The sequence below is a fragment of the Polyodon spathula genome, chromosome 5 (assembly GCF_017654505.1).
Source record: "Polyodon spathula isolate WHYD16114869_AA chromosome 5, ASM1765450v1, whole genome shotgun sequence".
NCBI lineage: Eukaryota > Metazoa > Chordata > Actinopteri > Acipenseriformes > Polyodontidae > Polyodon > Polyodon spathula.
The window spans coordinates 6,316,594-6,332,475 of NC_054538.1; the positions used below are offsets into that span (position 1 = coordinate 6,316,594).

General features: G+C 40.3%; 1 protein-coding gene across 1 annotated transcript in view; it reads right to left on the reverse strand.

Moving 5' to 3' along the window:
• Nucleotides 1–15,882, reverse strand: part of LOC121315482 (monocarboxylate transporter 10-like) — a 50,691-nt gene that overhangs the window by 8,244 nt on the left and 26,565 nt on the right. The window contains exon 2 of the mRNA XM_041249600.1: nt 1,319–1,463. Within this exon, the coding sequence (XP_041105534.1) occupies nt 1,319–1,463 (145 nt within the window). The remainder of the gene's footprint in view (nt 1–1,318; nt 1,464–15,882) is intronic.

The following is a 15,882-nucleotide window of genomic DNA, read 5'->3' on the forward strand; positions in this document are numbered from 1 at the left end:
AAGTTGTTGAGTTAAAAACAGAAGTTCTGTTATTTACTGCCCATAGGCACACATACAGTAATTTCAATGAAAGCTATATACAACTCAAATTAAATGAATGATGCTAAACTGGCTAGATGTCTGAACACACCACAGAACACAGAAGCAAGAACAAAGCACCTTTTACCCGCAGTCACATTAGCTGGATAGCTGGACACATCCTCACAGCTTAAGGTAAAATCAGGTTATATTATGCATGGCTGAGACAACAAACTGGCTGGAGGCCACAGCACTGCAGACACAAAGTGAATCTGATTGTTATCCTCCAGAATAAAGCCTGGCCGTGCCTGCTGATGCTTAGCAGAGGATTAAGTGTAACCACAATTATAATAGCAAAGATTAATTTCAACCCTGCTTTAATTAGCTCCAGTTGCTTGTTATTAACACAAAACAAACCTTTTAAACACACCATTACACATCAGCTGTTACATTTAAGTTACCGGTGCATTAAAACAAATAAGGTATTTTGGGGTAATAAGTTCAAATGAGTCACCCCCGCTGCATGAGTCACCCCCGCTGCCTGAGTCACCCCCGCTGCATGAGTCACCCCCGCTGCATGAGTCACCCCCGCTGCATGAGTCACCCCCGATGCATGAGTCACCCCCGCTGCATGAGTCACCCCCGATGCATGAGTCACCCCCGATGCATGAGTCACCCGATGCGTCACCCTCGATGCATGAGTCACCCCGATGCATGAGTCACCCCCGCTGCATGAGTCACCCCCGATGCATGAGTCACCCCCGCTGCATGAGTCACCCCCGATGCATGAGTCACCCCCGCTGCATGAGTCACCCCCGCTGCATGAGTCACCCTCGATGCATGAGTCACCCCCGTCACCCTCTGCATGAGTCACCCCGATGCATGAGTCACCCCCGCTGCATGAGTCACCCCCGATGCATGAGTCACCCCCGCATGCATGAGTCACCCCCGCTGCATGAGTCACCCTCGATGCATGAGTCACCCCCGCTGCCTGAGTCACCCCCGCTGCATGAGTCACCCCCGATGCATGAGTCACCCCCGATGCATGAGTCACCCCCCTGCATGAGCGATGCATGAGTCACCCCCGCTGCATGAGTCACCCTCGATGCATGAGTCACCCCCGCTGCATGAGTCACCCTCGATGCATGAGTCACCCCCGCTGCATGAGTCACCCCCGCTGCAAGAGTCACCCCCGCACACCAGATAAGCCACTCCAGCATCCCTATACACTTTGCACACTCCAATTGTACATTTCGAAAGAAGAATGGATAGCTATCAATTTTGTAAAAGTAAATCATACCGGACAAAAGAGCTAGCAAAGAGACCGACTAGACCAACAGCAGCTCCAACCACGGCAGTCTTCCGGCACCCAAACAGGTCTGTGAACACACTGACAATCGGGGAGCAGAAGAAGATCATTCCCATTGAAAGAGAGCCGACCCAGGCTGCGGAAAGAACATAAATAGCCTTGTCATTGGCCAGCATTTAAAACATATACAATACAAAATAAGATCAATCATATTAAGAAGTGATGGGTGTGATAATCTAACGTATCTGTGACTATGGAAGGAAGACCTGTTCTGAAAATGCTGGTTTGTCATCCCAACTTTCAAAATAACAGCATTGAATTCAATTGTACAGTAGCCTGGTGGTCTATTGTGTCTGTTCAGCTGCTGTGCCTTCATACACAATTAAACATGCTTTATATAGGGATATTTTGTTAGTTGCATTTGACAGGATGCTGATCTTTAAGCTCTTTTAAAACTGAAGTGTAAGAGTGGGATGTTTTTCTCTCTAATGGAAGAGGAAGGAAGCCTGCAATAGGACTCTACCAACTGCACTCGCACCAGGTCTAGCACAAACCAGGCACAGCTGATACACCGTTGCCAATGCCTTGTCTGTTTTTGATTCATGGTTTTTAGAACATGTGTTACTAACACATACAGCACACACCAGTCTGGCTCCAGAGTTTAGAATCAGCCATCGTTTTGCAATAGCTGCTGCATCCTCAAGCAAATGTTTATTTCTGCAGACTGTCAAGGAAGCCGATTAACAAAATGGCACGGTGCATATTATAGCCCTGGCAATGGACAAGGCCATTTCACTATATATTTAGAAACAAAATGGAAAATTGGTGGGTTTTTTTGTTTGTTTTGTTTTACTTTAATCTTAATCTTAATAAATCCTTAAACCGCCTTTTATAACAAAAAACTATGACAACTGTGTACAAATACTTAATGCTACAGTAACACTGCATAAATTAAGAAACAATCAGCTATCTTTATCACAGTTGTTTGTTTTCTTATTTTGTACTTTCTAAAAGATGTCACAAGGATAGCAGAAACATAATTAAAATGTGTTCTTAGAACAAGAATAACAGCTACATGGAAAAAACTGGAGGTGCCAGTTTTACAGCACTCTGAGCCTTTGCCTAATACTTATCTAGCTATCATCCTCTCTTCAAATATGGAAGAACACAGAGCATGCTGTTTGAAGGAAGAGTCACTTTCACTTCCAGTGTTTTGCCTGCAGTTCAAGGATGTCTCAAATGCCAACCTTAAGGAAATATTTCTCACAGTGTTTGAGAGGAGGGCTGCTCTGCACTGAAACCACACTCATTGCTGCCGTTCCATTATTCGAGTATACAGGTACCCTGGAGCTAAATACAACACAGCAGCAAAAAAGGAATAGTTCACCCTGCACTAAATGGTATTGCAGGACATGTTAAACTGAAGATCATACAGGATTTAAACTAGGTGGGAAGCGTCCTCATTGAAGCACTGACTGAGTTAAAACTGCCAAAACATGCAGCCATTGCGCCAGAAATCTCTCTTTACATCACTCCATAACCAGCCAGTGAAAGTGTGTAATTTCGTAGGCAGGGCAAAACACACCCAGTACTCTCCTTCCTAGACAAACATGCTCTTTAACCAAATATTTGTTATCAGACTAATACATTCTGTCTTTATCTTCACAATGTGATCCAGCCTGGCTTCCTTTTCTGTCAGGTCTGGAGCTGGGAATGTATTCGTTTTGAACTTTGTATAAAATATTAATTATACCTCCTTGCACACACTCTGGCAGGCTAAGTGAGCAGTTTTAATCGTAACGGTGAATCAAAATGCAAACCCCCTACAGTATAATGCTATAACAATCTCCTAGTGACTTCTACCCAGCCTGTGATTTACTGACATGAGAAATGCAATCCACACTAGAGCAGGCTGACAGGCTCCAGTGCAGCAGACTTGGGCTGAGATTAGCCTTTAGCACCTGCTTAGACCTGAGATTGTTAAAGGTCATAATGTAAGACCTCCTTGTGTAAATCAGAACAAAAGGGATACAGGAAATGAATATCGTCCACGTACACTAGCTTTACAGATTCAGTGTGAATAATTGTCTTGCATTCTTTCTGACTCGCTTTCAGGAACAATGCTCACACTGACTACATCAGTGGTGCTCAGATCTATTCCAGTCCTGGTCTTTATTCCAACCAGGTCCTAAATTAGTTAATTGCCTCTTAGCAGCTTCAATGAACTATATTAGAACCTGCTTGGAGAAAAAACCTGGATTGTTTGGAATCTCGAGGGCCAGAGTTGAGTACCACTGCTGTAGATCCTCTCATCTAATTATGTTATCACTGTTTTCAATGAAAAATCTCCAGCTGTCTCTTTTTAGACTTGTCAATCATCTTGGCTGGACCACAATGCACATCACAACAGGCCATGGAATAACCCAATTTACCAAATGGAGTGTACAGCTTGACCCATTAGTTGTTTTGCTACAAACTACAAACAGAGCCACTGGTGTCATCAGTAGTGCAGTGACATCGGGGGTGGGGGGTGGGGGGGTCTGGGGGGCATTGTTGTCCCTTCGAAATACACTGCAATATCATAATGGCATCAAAGTCCTGGACTCTATAGCCTAATCGACTCTGATATAATGAGTCACACTGATTCTACCAGAAATAATTCCACAGGTGTCCAAGGTCATATGTGATCAGCAAGTGTTTTATCTAATTACTACTTCCCTATCCACATTACATAAAGCATGCATTATCGGCATGCATTGAGACCGTTCACTTAATTCACAACTGCACATTATTTTGCCTGGATGGTGTAAATATGGTACAAACCACTGGAGGTAATAAGTGTATCTGGAGTGAAAATCATTAAGGAACACAAATCTAAAATAATTATTTGCTCAGCATGTGAACACTAAAATAAACTTAGAAAGTCAAATTTTGCAATCTCACACACTTGTGAAATACCTAATGGGGATATTTGAGAGCAGAGCTGCTAGGGAAAGGAGGAGGGCTCATTTGTGAAATACGTTATGTAACGTCTTTTTTTACTGTATAAGTGCAGGTGCATACGTCTGTCGCAGATGACTGTGATACGTCAGGTGCAGACAGCTATAAAAGCTGTGCAGCTTCATTATTTGCTGTGCGAAGGATGCATCGTGTTGCAGCCCTTTTGACTGCGTGGCTGTCGAGGACATTTTAGGAGATGTGTTGAGTTTGTACCTTTAAATAAAATCTAAAGCAGTGCTATTGGTACATCCGTCCTCTCAACCAACAGAGAATCCAAAAGGGAGAATTGTATACATTAATTAGAGAGATGCAAGTAAGAAATTGTAGAATGACAGATGAAAGGTTTGACGATCTGTTAAACAAATTGAGACCATTGCTTTAATGCAAAAATACACATGCGATGCACCTGTAGAAAGACTTGCAGTCACACTGCACAGAGCAACTGGCAATTCACAGCCACGAGCTTCCGACTCCACTGTTTACTTCAGGGTTTTCTTGCTCTTCACAAATCTATCACAGAGTTTACTCCATCGGGCTTTCAATTCTTTTCAGTTTTTTTCTGAATAACACACACCAACGCTGTTTCTGTTATTTGGGCACCTCTATATTCTTTAAGTGAGGGGTTATATAAATGTGGATGTTTACAAACTTTTTCTATTAAAAGTTCCTTGAAGTTTTGCTCATGATGCTTACCAGCATATGACAATGCAGCAAATGTTGACATTTTTCAACATCATCCGACCCCATGCGATTTCAGGTCGCAGACATATGTCGCACAGGGTCGAGGGACCCTCGACTCCGACCAGAAATTATGTCAGAGTCTGAAGTATGAACCAGCCAGTGTGTCATTTTATAAGCATCATCCTCTCTCTCTCTTTTTTATTTACATGTAATTTTGTTTAGACCTAGGGGCTTTGTTTCAAAACAAGTATTTATAAAGGTGGAATAAAATTATTTGAACAGTATGTAAAACTGGCAAGAATCTACTGTAGTGCTACATCGACAAAAGCATAAACCAGTTTAACCTGGGGACAGTTTCAGCAGGACATATAACCCCAATCCGATTTATGGTGTTTGTCTCCACTACCATGTTCCCTTCACTATGCCCTTCCACCCTGATGCAGTGAATTACCACTCGAATTCCAATCTGAGGGGCTGTATTTTTTTTTATCAGATTAAGACCCTGTGTAGAGTGCAGACACCCCCTGCCTACATGGATTAGAACAGTACACATTAGATGCAGATTAATTCACAGAGGAAGTTTCTCCTTTTCTTCACAGCAGCGTGCCTAATCCTGCCAACTGGCAGCGCAAGTGAGAAGACAGTGGCAGTCCAGCAAAGATGCCCAGTCAGGGGGAGACTAACTGGGGGTCCTGGCCATTAGCAGGGCTTATTTGAACCAAACCCTGCCAATGCTTTTTAGAATTAATTACAGTTCTCAGGGGCAAATGAAATGATTGCTCCAGTGAATTAAGCAACAGGTACTGTAATGCTCACTGCTACTTATCTGCGACAGAGGTGCCCTCTGGTAAAAGCAACATATTTGCAAAATCACATGAGCCGAAGAGAATGAAAAAGCTTCTCAACTCATCAGAAAGCCCTTTAGGTTATCATTTAATTTCTTTCAATTGCCATTTTTACTATGGCAAAAAAATGTTTAAAAATAAAAATACAAATAAATAACCAAATCTTTTGTGACCTTTGAGGGGGTCACACAGACAAGCGAAGCAATCAAACCCTAAAACTTCCTGGCTCTTTATACCTCCCTGGTCACTGACTTTAGTTCCCTGTATAGAGTTATATGTCCCACAAAAAATTTTTGATAAATAATGGGCTAAATGTCACTTATTTTACTTCCTCACAGAGCTGTTATCCCGAATAAACTCTGAAACTAGTGTCAGTGTTACAGTATGAAAGTATTTCATTGTTTGTTTATCTGATGTCCACGCCTATAAAGATGTTGACAGCGCTGTCAAATGCTATTAACTGCTATGTCCTGCATGACTACGAGGACAATTAAGAGATGAGGCAAGTTCAGTTAAATTACAGCACTGAAAATGTCAATCTGTGTTCAACAAGTGTACTGTATGTCTGTATATCTTACCACAAAGGACGCATAAGCACTGCTTTACAAAGCCCCTTTCTTTTAATGATTTAAACAACAGTGCCAGTATTTACATTTGCAACCTTTCACATTAATTTAATAAGCCCCTTAGACGTAAGAAAATTAATGAAGTAGGTATGAAAAATTTTATCTTATTAGAGAAAAATCCATATATACTTACGAAGCAAAACCATTAGAAATACATGCAAACTATAATAAAACAGAAATGCGCTTTGGATGACCTGATTACAGAGCTACACATGTCCTATTCAAGTCTAAGTTGCTGGGAATGAAACCATCTGCCCAGCAACAGCATGTGTTTTCCCAGTGATTGCTTGTGAAATTGCTAGCTAGGCCTTTCTTCCCAAGGTGATTCCAATGTGGGGCACAATGGCAAGGTATTTTATAAAATCCAGAGAAAGGTATTGAATGTCTGTAGAGCACTATGATATTCAAACACATAATTATTAATCAGAGAATCTAACAGTACTGCTTTTTTTTTAAATATAGATGCTCGTTAATCGTATCCCGCTAATTAGTGAATGGCAAAATAATGCAGAATACATTTCAGTGTAGTTCTCGAACTTAACTGACCGATAGTAAAATAAAAAAAAAAAAAATATTTGCACAGTGGAACGTTGAAAGAACTGGCTCAGCGAGAATGGAAATACCCAAATGGCAATGAACATTGAGCAAGATTCGCAAGAACTGGACTTCTGCTGTCCGGTCAGTGGTTCTGACCGGACACTGTACAAAATCCCTTAAAACCAGATGTCCGGTCGAAAACCAAATAGTTGGCAACCTTAATTAAAAATCTTACAAAGTGTGCATTTAAGTTTTAACCAATCCAAATGTTATGCAACTTACATTTTTTCTACAAAATAAACAACTGGCGAGTAGGACGAAAGAACACACTGTGACAGTCAGGCATTACATAAGAGACTCTGCGCAAACTCTGACATTGAACCGTCGAAGAAACCCTGCCTAGCAAAGTAAATGTGAGCCACAGGGCAGCAGGCAGATGGACCGAGGTTAGGTCCACGTGCTGAAATTATCACCAGTGTGCATGCTCTTTTTTTGCAAGCATGCCGAGTTGATGAGATTTTCTATTAAACTCTCTTAACTGATTCAAGAGTAAGCAGGAGCAGAAAAGTGCAGTGCAGTGTCAGTAATTGTTTGTAAATGTGTTTAAATAAATCTGTCTATGTATTAAAATAGCTGTGCAGACCAAACTAGGAGTACTATAATAAACAACAGATGTTGGAAGAAAAACTGTTTACTAGACGCATGGCCCCAGACATGCTTACCTAATGCTGAGCTGAACCAGATTAAAAGAACCTCTTACTCTTGAAGTTTGCTGGAAGAACATACTATCCACATCTACGTAGCCTGCCGTGACAGTTCAAAGAAGATGTATTAAGGTACACATACCTGTCCATCTGTCTGCATTATATGAGACATGCTTTTACTTTTATCGAGGCATTTACCACACATCCAATTATTATAGAAACTTGGTTTCTACATTCTTGAGAACAAACTGTATCAGAAACAAGAGCAATGTAGAAGAATCAGTCCTTCTGGTTTCTTTCAGGCAAGTGTTAGCATTTTTGTTTATTTGGGCACAGAGGTGGGGAGTAACTTGCAGGCTCTTGCAGTAGCATTTGAAATAGATGAGCACTTAACTGAATTTTGCAATCTGTACGGATTACACCGTGTAACAATTTTTTTTTTGTTGTTGTTCCTGGGTAGTAGGTGTTATTTCCTAATTGCTTATGCCTCAAAAGTATAGAAAATGGCTATTATTCCCCACAAACTCTGCTTTTGTGACCAGGACAGTGATATTTCAAAATATCACTATTTCCAATGAGAAAACGGGCAAATGTGTGTCTTTTCGTTCACATAAAGTCAGAAAAAAACAACATACGAATCCAAATTAACATGTATTTATACTAAAGTAATACAAAAATGACTACAAAAGATTTAGAAGTGAGTAGTTTTTCAAGATTTACGATTATACAGTATAATCGTAAATCTCAAAGCTACTCACTTCTAAATCTTTTGTAGTCATTTTTAGTAATTAATCAACACTGCTTACTCAAAGTTCCACATGGGTTTTGTATTATTATTATTATTATTATTATTATTATTATTATTATTATTATTATTATTATTATATCATTTTCCTACCACCTATCATTTTCATTAATTTCTTTGCATGTAAAGGTTACTTTCCGATCTCTTTTTATTTTGGTTAATAATTAGTACTTCAATGTCACCGACTCATACTTGAATGAACTTTACAAAGACTGTATTCATGAAAAATTATTTGTTTCATCTATACCAAGCTTAACTCTTTCAGCACTGCAGAACATGTTCCCTGAAATAGAAATGTAACCATTACCTCATGGGTGTTTACCACCTAAAGACCCCGAAACCTGAATAGATATATCAAAGCTGCTTGGCCAAGCCTGTGACGCAGTCATGCCCGCCCCCGAGGGTATAAAAGGACTGCGTGCACAGAACTCAGCGTCTTTTTTCCTTCAAGCATGCTGCAATCATGGAGGCAGCAACCTTGAAGTTTAATAGTTTCATTTCTGTTTCAGGGAACCAGGGTTATGATGATAACTACCGCTCCACTTCAAGAACGAAATGTAACCATTACCGTATGGGTGAGTATATCCAAGGAATCGCAAGGCAATATTGCAAAACAACTGGAATGCTAGAGGGCTAAGTCAAGGCTACCTGGCGCGTTATCAATACGAACCCCAATAACAAGTAGACAGGGCTAAAAAAATTGAGGGACAAACTCACCTCTGTGTTGTAAGGGTAGACCCGAAGGCCGCCCATAGTACTCTCTTTCCAAAGCCAGGGTTTTGTGGGTCTGTTGAACCTAGTAAAGGTATGGAGTGAAGTAGCCCACACAGCTACATTGCATATGTCTTTGACAGATCGCCTGCTCTCCCTTGGTACACAGCTAAGTGGACAAAGCCACTCCTTTAATAGAGGGTGATGGGGAAGTGTGTTGCCCTGGTCTAATGGACACCGAGAGCTCTACAGAGCTGCAAGACACATGTTTCTCCAGCATGCTTAGAGAAACTTACACAAAACTCACTGCGGTCAGTGAGTGACTCCTTCGCATGCTTTGGCACCAGGCAGGAAGAACACCTGCCATGCTTATCCTCAACTGGCAAACTGGCCTTGCTTAAGTCACAGGGATAAAACCCAGGCATGATGCAAGCAGAAACGCAGTGTACAGTAGTGTTTAACTGCTGCCTCAGTCTGCTCAAGCAGCAACACCACCGTTCAGTAATGTAACAGGGGGTCAAGACCAAAACTGAATCCTCTGGTACTGGACCAGGGATGGTACCGCGGTTGGGAACCATTTTGGTGACTTTGCACCGAGTCGGTACGGTACGGTACCAGGATGGAACCGGGGTGGTACCAGGAGGTGCTGGGTCAGTTCGGTACAAGTTCGGTGACTTGCAAGACTGAGGGATACCTGCTTGTTAGAGCCCTAACAGCCTTCGTAAGGATGCTGCAAGCAGTCACCAAGACAGCAAAGAGATACTGCAGGAGGGACTGCAAGAAATCTCAGCCGAATCGCGTATCTCAGTCAACGCAGTGACAGAAAAACACACAAGAGCAAGACATTTTCTTACAGAAAACAGTAATAAAACAATTACAGTTCAGAAAATAATATTCTTTACAAAAACAAAGTTTTAATTTTAATTCCAGACGGAGCTAAGCAGCCTGTGAGGAGAGCACAAGTCAGCTGACTCAAGGTACTTGGTCCCTCGGAAGGGGCGACAGGAGCCGCCAGCTTCACACGGGGCACAAGGCCGCTGCGGGACATATATGGCTGTCATGTCAGGTACAGTCCTCTGAAAGGAAAAATGATGCTGACGTCTGTGCATACAGTCCTTATATGCCTTCGGGGGTGGGCATGACGGCGTCACAGGCTCGGTCGAGCAGCTCTGATATATCTATTCAGGTTTCGGGGTCTTTTGGAGGTAAACACCCATGAGGTAATGGTTAAATTTGAAAGGGAACCGCAAAGGTACTGTAAGTCCACTCTAGTAGCATACGGTAACTCAAAACAATATAACATTCAGCAGTAATATGTATATCTAATGCTGTTTTTATTTATGTGGGGAATCATATCTATGCATATCTTTATTTAGTGATGTATACTAGTGTTGCATAGGCTTCAGTGTACATCAACTCATCTACATTTATAAGCTTCACTGCAAAGCACAGCACTCATAGGCTTTCCGACCCTTATTTGCTAGAATTGCATGGAAAATAGTGATTTAAGCAGAAACAACCATAGAGTATAATATAGAACAAACACACAGGTTATTAAACAGGTAAGACATTAATTATTAGGAAAATGCATATGATATAAAGTATAACCTTGGGAGCATGAACATACAAACTATTTTTAAAAAATGAATAGGAAACATCCGAGGACTGACTTAGAGGCTCATATCTCAAAACAATATGTTTTGTTTGTTTATTATAAGGTTCTCGCTCTCAGTCAACAAACTAGCATAATCTTAAACTTTGCAAAGTAAGCATCGCTTTGCTTAATGACTGTCGTCAAAAGCTGATGAGGCATAGCTGTCCCCTGACTAATGACCCACTGAATGACTGACTAAAAACTGTTTATAAAAGACAAGATCTGCTTACCTGGCATTACAACCGGATCATTAAATTGGTGTTCTTAATTCAATTATTTCATAAAATTGTTCTGTGAGTTTACAGTCCTACATAACAATTTAATCCAGTCTTAGTGCTATCATCCTGTCCTATGTTTTCAGTTTTGCTTTTGTAGAAAATATGTATTGTAGAATTCACTCAGAATCCCAAATCTACATATTTTCAGTGCATGACCCTGAATGCAATGTCAGAGTTTGTTGAGAAACAAAATTATTTCAAACATGATCAAAGTACAATAATATAATTTTCTTATATTACAAGGCAACTACAAGTACAGGTGTCCACAATGATTTAAAGACTCTTTAATTTAAGGCTGTTTTGAAGAATGAATTAAGGTGTGTTAATTGTGTTCGAAATGACTGCAGGTACCCTGAACAAGAGTCAAGAAAATGTTATTGAGATGTTATCTTTATATCTTTATATACCTCAAAGTTCACAAGACTATACAAAGAAACTACATTACAAGATAAGCTTAACTAGCAAGATCCTCAAAGGTCACCTTGAAAAAAAAAATCTGGTGCCGTCATAGAACTGAAAATCCATAGGGCTCTGTGCTGCAGGGTTCATTCTGAAATAAGATACCATGTTAATCTCTGATTAATCCTGCTCTGAAGCACTCAGCCTGTGAAGATGACAGTTAGCAATACAGCTGCCGCACAGATGTTGCCTTTTACTGGAGGTTACTCTGTGTAATTTATAGCACAAGAGACAAAACATTGAAGTCTCTGCTTTGATGTCATCATATCTGACAAGACAGTATACCACACCACTCACCTGCTTACTTTGAATGGGCATTCTGTCTGTTTGCAAGGCAGCAATAAATATAAAAGTGCTTCGAAACTGTCATTTTAATTGTTGGTAATACATTTCAGGAATGCAAGTCCCCCCTTCTCTCTAAAGACCATGTGAGGCCTGGAAAAGCACATGGTTTTCCAATTCCATTGAGCGCTTAACCTCAATTATCATGTAGGTTATAGCACGACAGACTTTGTCATTATTAGAGCTGGCCGTGACTGTCTGTTTTCATTCCTAACATCAAAGAACCACCCCCTACAGTGGGGCTAATATAATCCAGTCTCCATCCTAACATATTTTAAACGCATGCATTTGGGGAATAATGAACTAATAAAGTAGGGTGCTGGTTGGGAAACACCCACATTAGTGCAGTACATTTGCTGATCAAACTCAGCAGTGGATTTATTTGCATTCGAAAGAGAGTGAAAGAGCAAATCTGCAACCTTAACAGTTTAAGACATGCCATCATTATATGCCAAGAAGCTGGAGGTTTCTGTTCAATGTTGTTTGTTGAAAGGAGGATGTTTGTCAAAGTGGTGTAACAAATACTTTCCATTGTGTACTACACTGGTGTTGATGCTACTGACTGAGTCAGCCCAGGATGAACATAATCTCTACGTGGTTTTATGTCTAAAAATAATTTCCAGCGTAGTGGACTGTTTGAACACATGAACATGGTAAAATCCTTCACCTACACAAAGATTCATGTACAGTTGGTGCAGGCACTGACAAGACCTGGCTTGTCCATGTTATAGTAAAAAAAAAATCAAAAGCATGTTTTCATGAAAGCAGCTATTTGAATAAAGGTGCCTGTTTTTTTTTTTCTTCTTAACGACAGTTCCAAAGTACATGAGTTTTAGTGTCTAACAGACCAATGCTAACAACCAGTGGGCTAGAAAAAGGCAAACACAAGCTGAATACAATGTAAACCATTCAGACTGTAACCACAAATAGTTTAGATTAAACCAAGATACTGCTGCCATATCTTTTTTTTTTAGTTAACATGTTAGTTTTGTGCATATTGAATATATTTTCCATGAGCGACAGGCAAGGTTGCAGCTGTTAAACCTGTGTACACTTTCACAATATTTTGTATAACTATTCTCAATAAAATGATTGTAGATGCAGATCTTTTATCTAACTGTACTAGGAGTTATTTCCAGTTTCGTTGACAATATCATCAACACAGTAGCAAAGACTGCTAAGCAGCAGGAATCTTGGATGGCACCATGAAGTCGCTGGTAATCAATCCTAATAAGGAGTGCAGAACAGGGTTCATGACTAGAGAATAAGGTCTGGCTGGCAAGAACTTCATAGTTGCGTGTCTTTTATTTCTGTCAACTGGACACTGATGAGATACTCAGCAGTGTACACACACATTAAAATGAAGACTGTGTGGAACTGAACAGAAAAGCATGTGTCAGATAACAGATTATGTAGAATACATCTAACGACTCATGCGTGCTACTGAAACACCCACAGGGTCTTCCCTTTCACCCCAGTCAAAATCAGGCAGCAACATCAACAACTGGAACAGACAACCAAGCCAGCACAAAACAGAATCATGCACTAACCCAAGCTTGCTAGAAATAAGATCGGCTGTCTTATTCTGTCACTTGCTAGTAGGAATCTAAGGTAGCCTTCAACTCAGGTTATTTCATCATGTATGAAAGTTCTTTGGCTCGTATGGATTTAAAAAATTTATCTGCACTGTATTTTTTGTGTTTTAAAACCCTTTTTCTATTACCTGAGTGTCGCTGAATCCAAAATCCACTGCTTTTAATATTGCACAATGACCTTTTTAAACCAACTGTGCTTATTTATTCAGCGAAACTCATTCACACATTACAAGGCAGCAGCATTGATTGAACATAACTTTCAGCACGCAAATGATCTCGAGAAGATCCAACTGCTTTTATTTCAAGAACAGAAGACAGCCCTTGGATTGGGTAGATACTTTTAAGAATGACTGTGTGAAGCTAGCTTTCCCATCATAAATCAGTTAAAGTAATTCATGTATCTATATCAACATCGAATTAGTTACAAATAGTTACAAATTAGCCCATGGAAAACAAAAACATGCTGTCTTCCTTGCAAACGTCTACCCATTGTGTAACACAGCGCTACTTTAAGCTGGAATTTCAGTCCTGCTTTTATCACACTGAATTTAGAATGAACTTTGAAGCCTCAATCAAACATCTGTTCTGCAAGTAATCACTGACCAGGACCTAAAAGAGATTTCTGTGTTTTAATGCTGTAATGCAGCATTTTAATGTTTTGTTATACGTAGGTATTTGCATGTTATTTTAAGCATGGCTTCATGTCAGTGGGGGTACATACAACTGAGCATTGCACAAGTGCATAGTTGAGGTTTATAAACACACATTACTCTGACTTGGGCTATTACCGTATAACCACTAAAACAGGGGCATTAGCTTAACCTTATGCAGTTTTTTGTGAAATTTCTCCTTTGGTTTCATACATTGCCCCATGCACAGGGCTCCCATGCCTGAGGATAAGTGCAAGCATAACCTTTGTGGGTTTAGATGTTTATACATGTTCTTACTTCACAACAGCTACAGTAAAACCGACTTGTACTTTTCAACATATGTGAGTTCTGTGCAGCCCCTTCCTAGAAAACCCTTGCAAAGCATTATAGAGTGTAATAGGATACCTGGGTCTCCTGGTAAAGTAGTTCAAATACACTGCCATGGAGAGTGCCAGCATTGGATCTTGAGGAGTTTGTTGAGATTTTTACAGGAGAGCTTCCCAGCTCCATTCTGACTGCTCCTGCAGTGGCAATGTTTGACTTTCATCAGAAAGCTATTGAAAGGGCCGGGCAAACTATTGGATTACCTCTGTTTATGCAAAACCCTCTGCTGTAGTTTGTTCAGTACAGCGTTATTGAATGTTGGGCTTGTTATTTTAGCTACTGTTTACAAAAACCTAACAGGTAAATGTGAACCAGGTCCCATTAGGCAGTGGTGGTTACTGTGCTCACAGTTTCTCCACCTGTCACTCTAGAATGAGGTCCCCATTACTGGTTTGAAGATCACTGTGGGGAGTAAGGGGATTAAAAGGGCAAAACTAAATTGGGAAGAATAAAATCAAAGCTTTAACTTTGGTTAATTTGTCAAATAAATATAAACCGTCTAGGCGGAACAATTTATTTAGGTACAGTATTTATTTTTTCTTTTTAAAGGGAATGTCCATATTTCAAAGTTCATTAACCCCTAAAAAAAAAGTTGTTTGAAGTCGTCAAATTCTTTCATTAATGGGAGCATGCATGCTGTTCCTTACAGGAGATTGGTCTCAGTGCAGTGCCCCGCCAATGATGGAGGTGTTTATGTCTGCCAGAGTTAGTTTGATCTGTGAGAGTAAGCCTCACTATGCTGACAAACTGGCCTCCATCCAAACGCATCCTGCTGTTAGCTCTGCTCCCCCCCCTCACCAATCCTCAGAGTCTGTGAGGGGAGAGAGTAACCTGAGCTTTCTTAGGGAACAGACATATAACTAGAAATGTGTGTTTTTTGTGAACAAAGCCAAAGCATAGTACAGATAAAAGCACTCACTTTGTACAACCTCATACGGTTATATACACACACTGACTGGTGTTGCATTCGTTAGTAAGCTAAGACCACCGACAAGGAACGTAAGGCAAACGTATGTTTGGTTTTCAGTGATTGTACAATGCACAAGATGAAAAGTTTAATGCTATGTAGTTGGAGCAGAAACAAAAAATATGTGATGATTACAAATTAATTTCTTGTTTCAGTTATTCCAAGAAGTCACTTCCAAGATTGAAGCCTAAAAAAATCAGGTGTCTGCTAACTTCTAAAAAGAGTATATAATTATGAACCAACACTTCTTAATTTTCTTGCAAAAAATCTATTTCGAAAGTTCAATTAAATTTACAGAAGTAGTTTCCCCCAAAGAA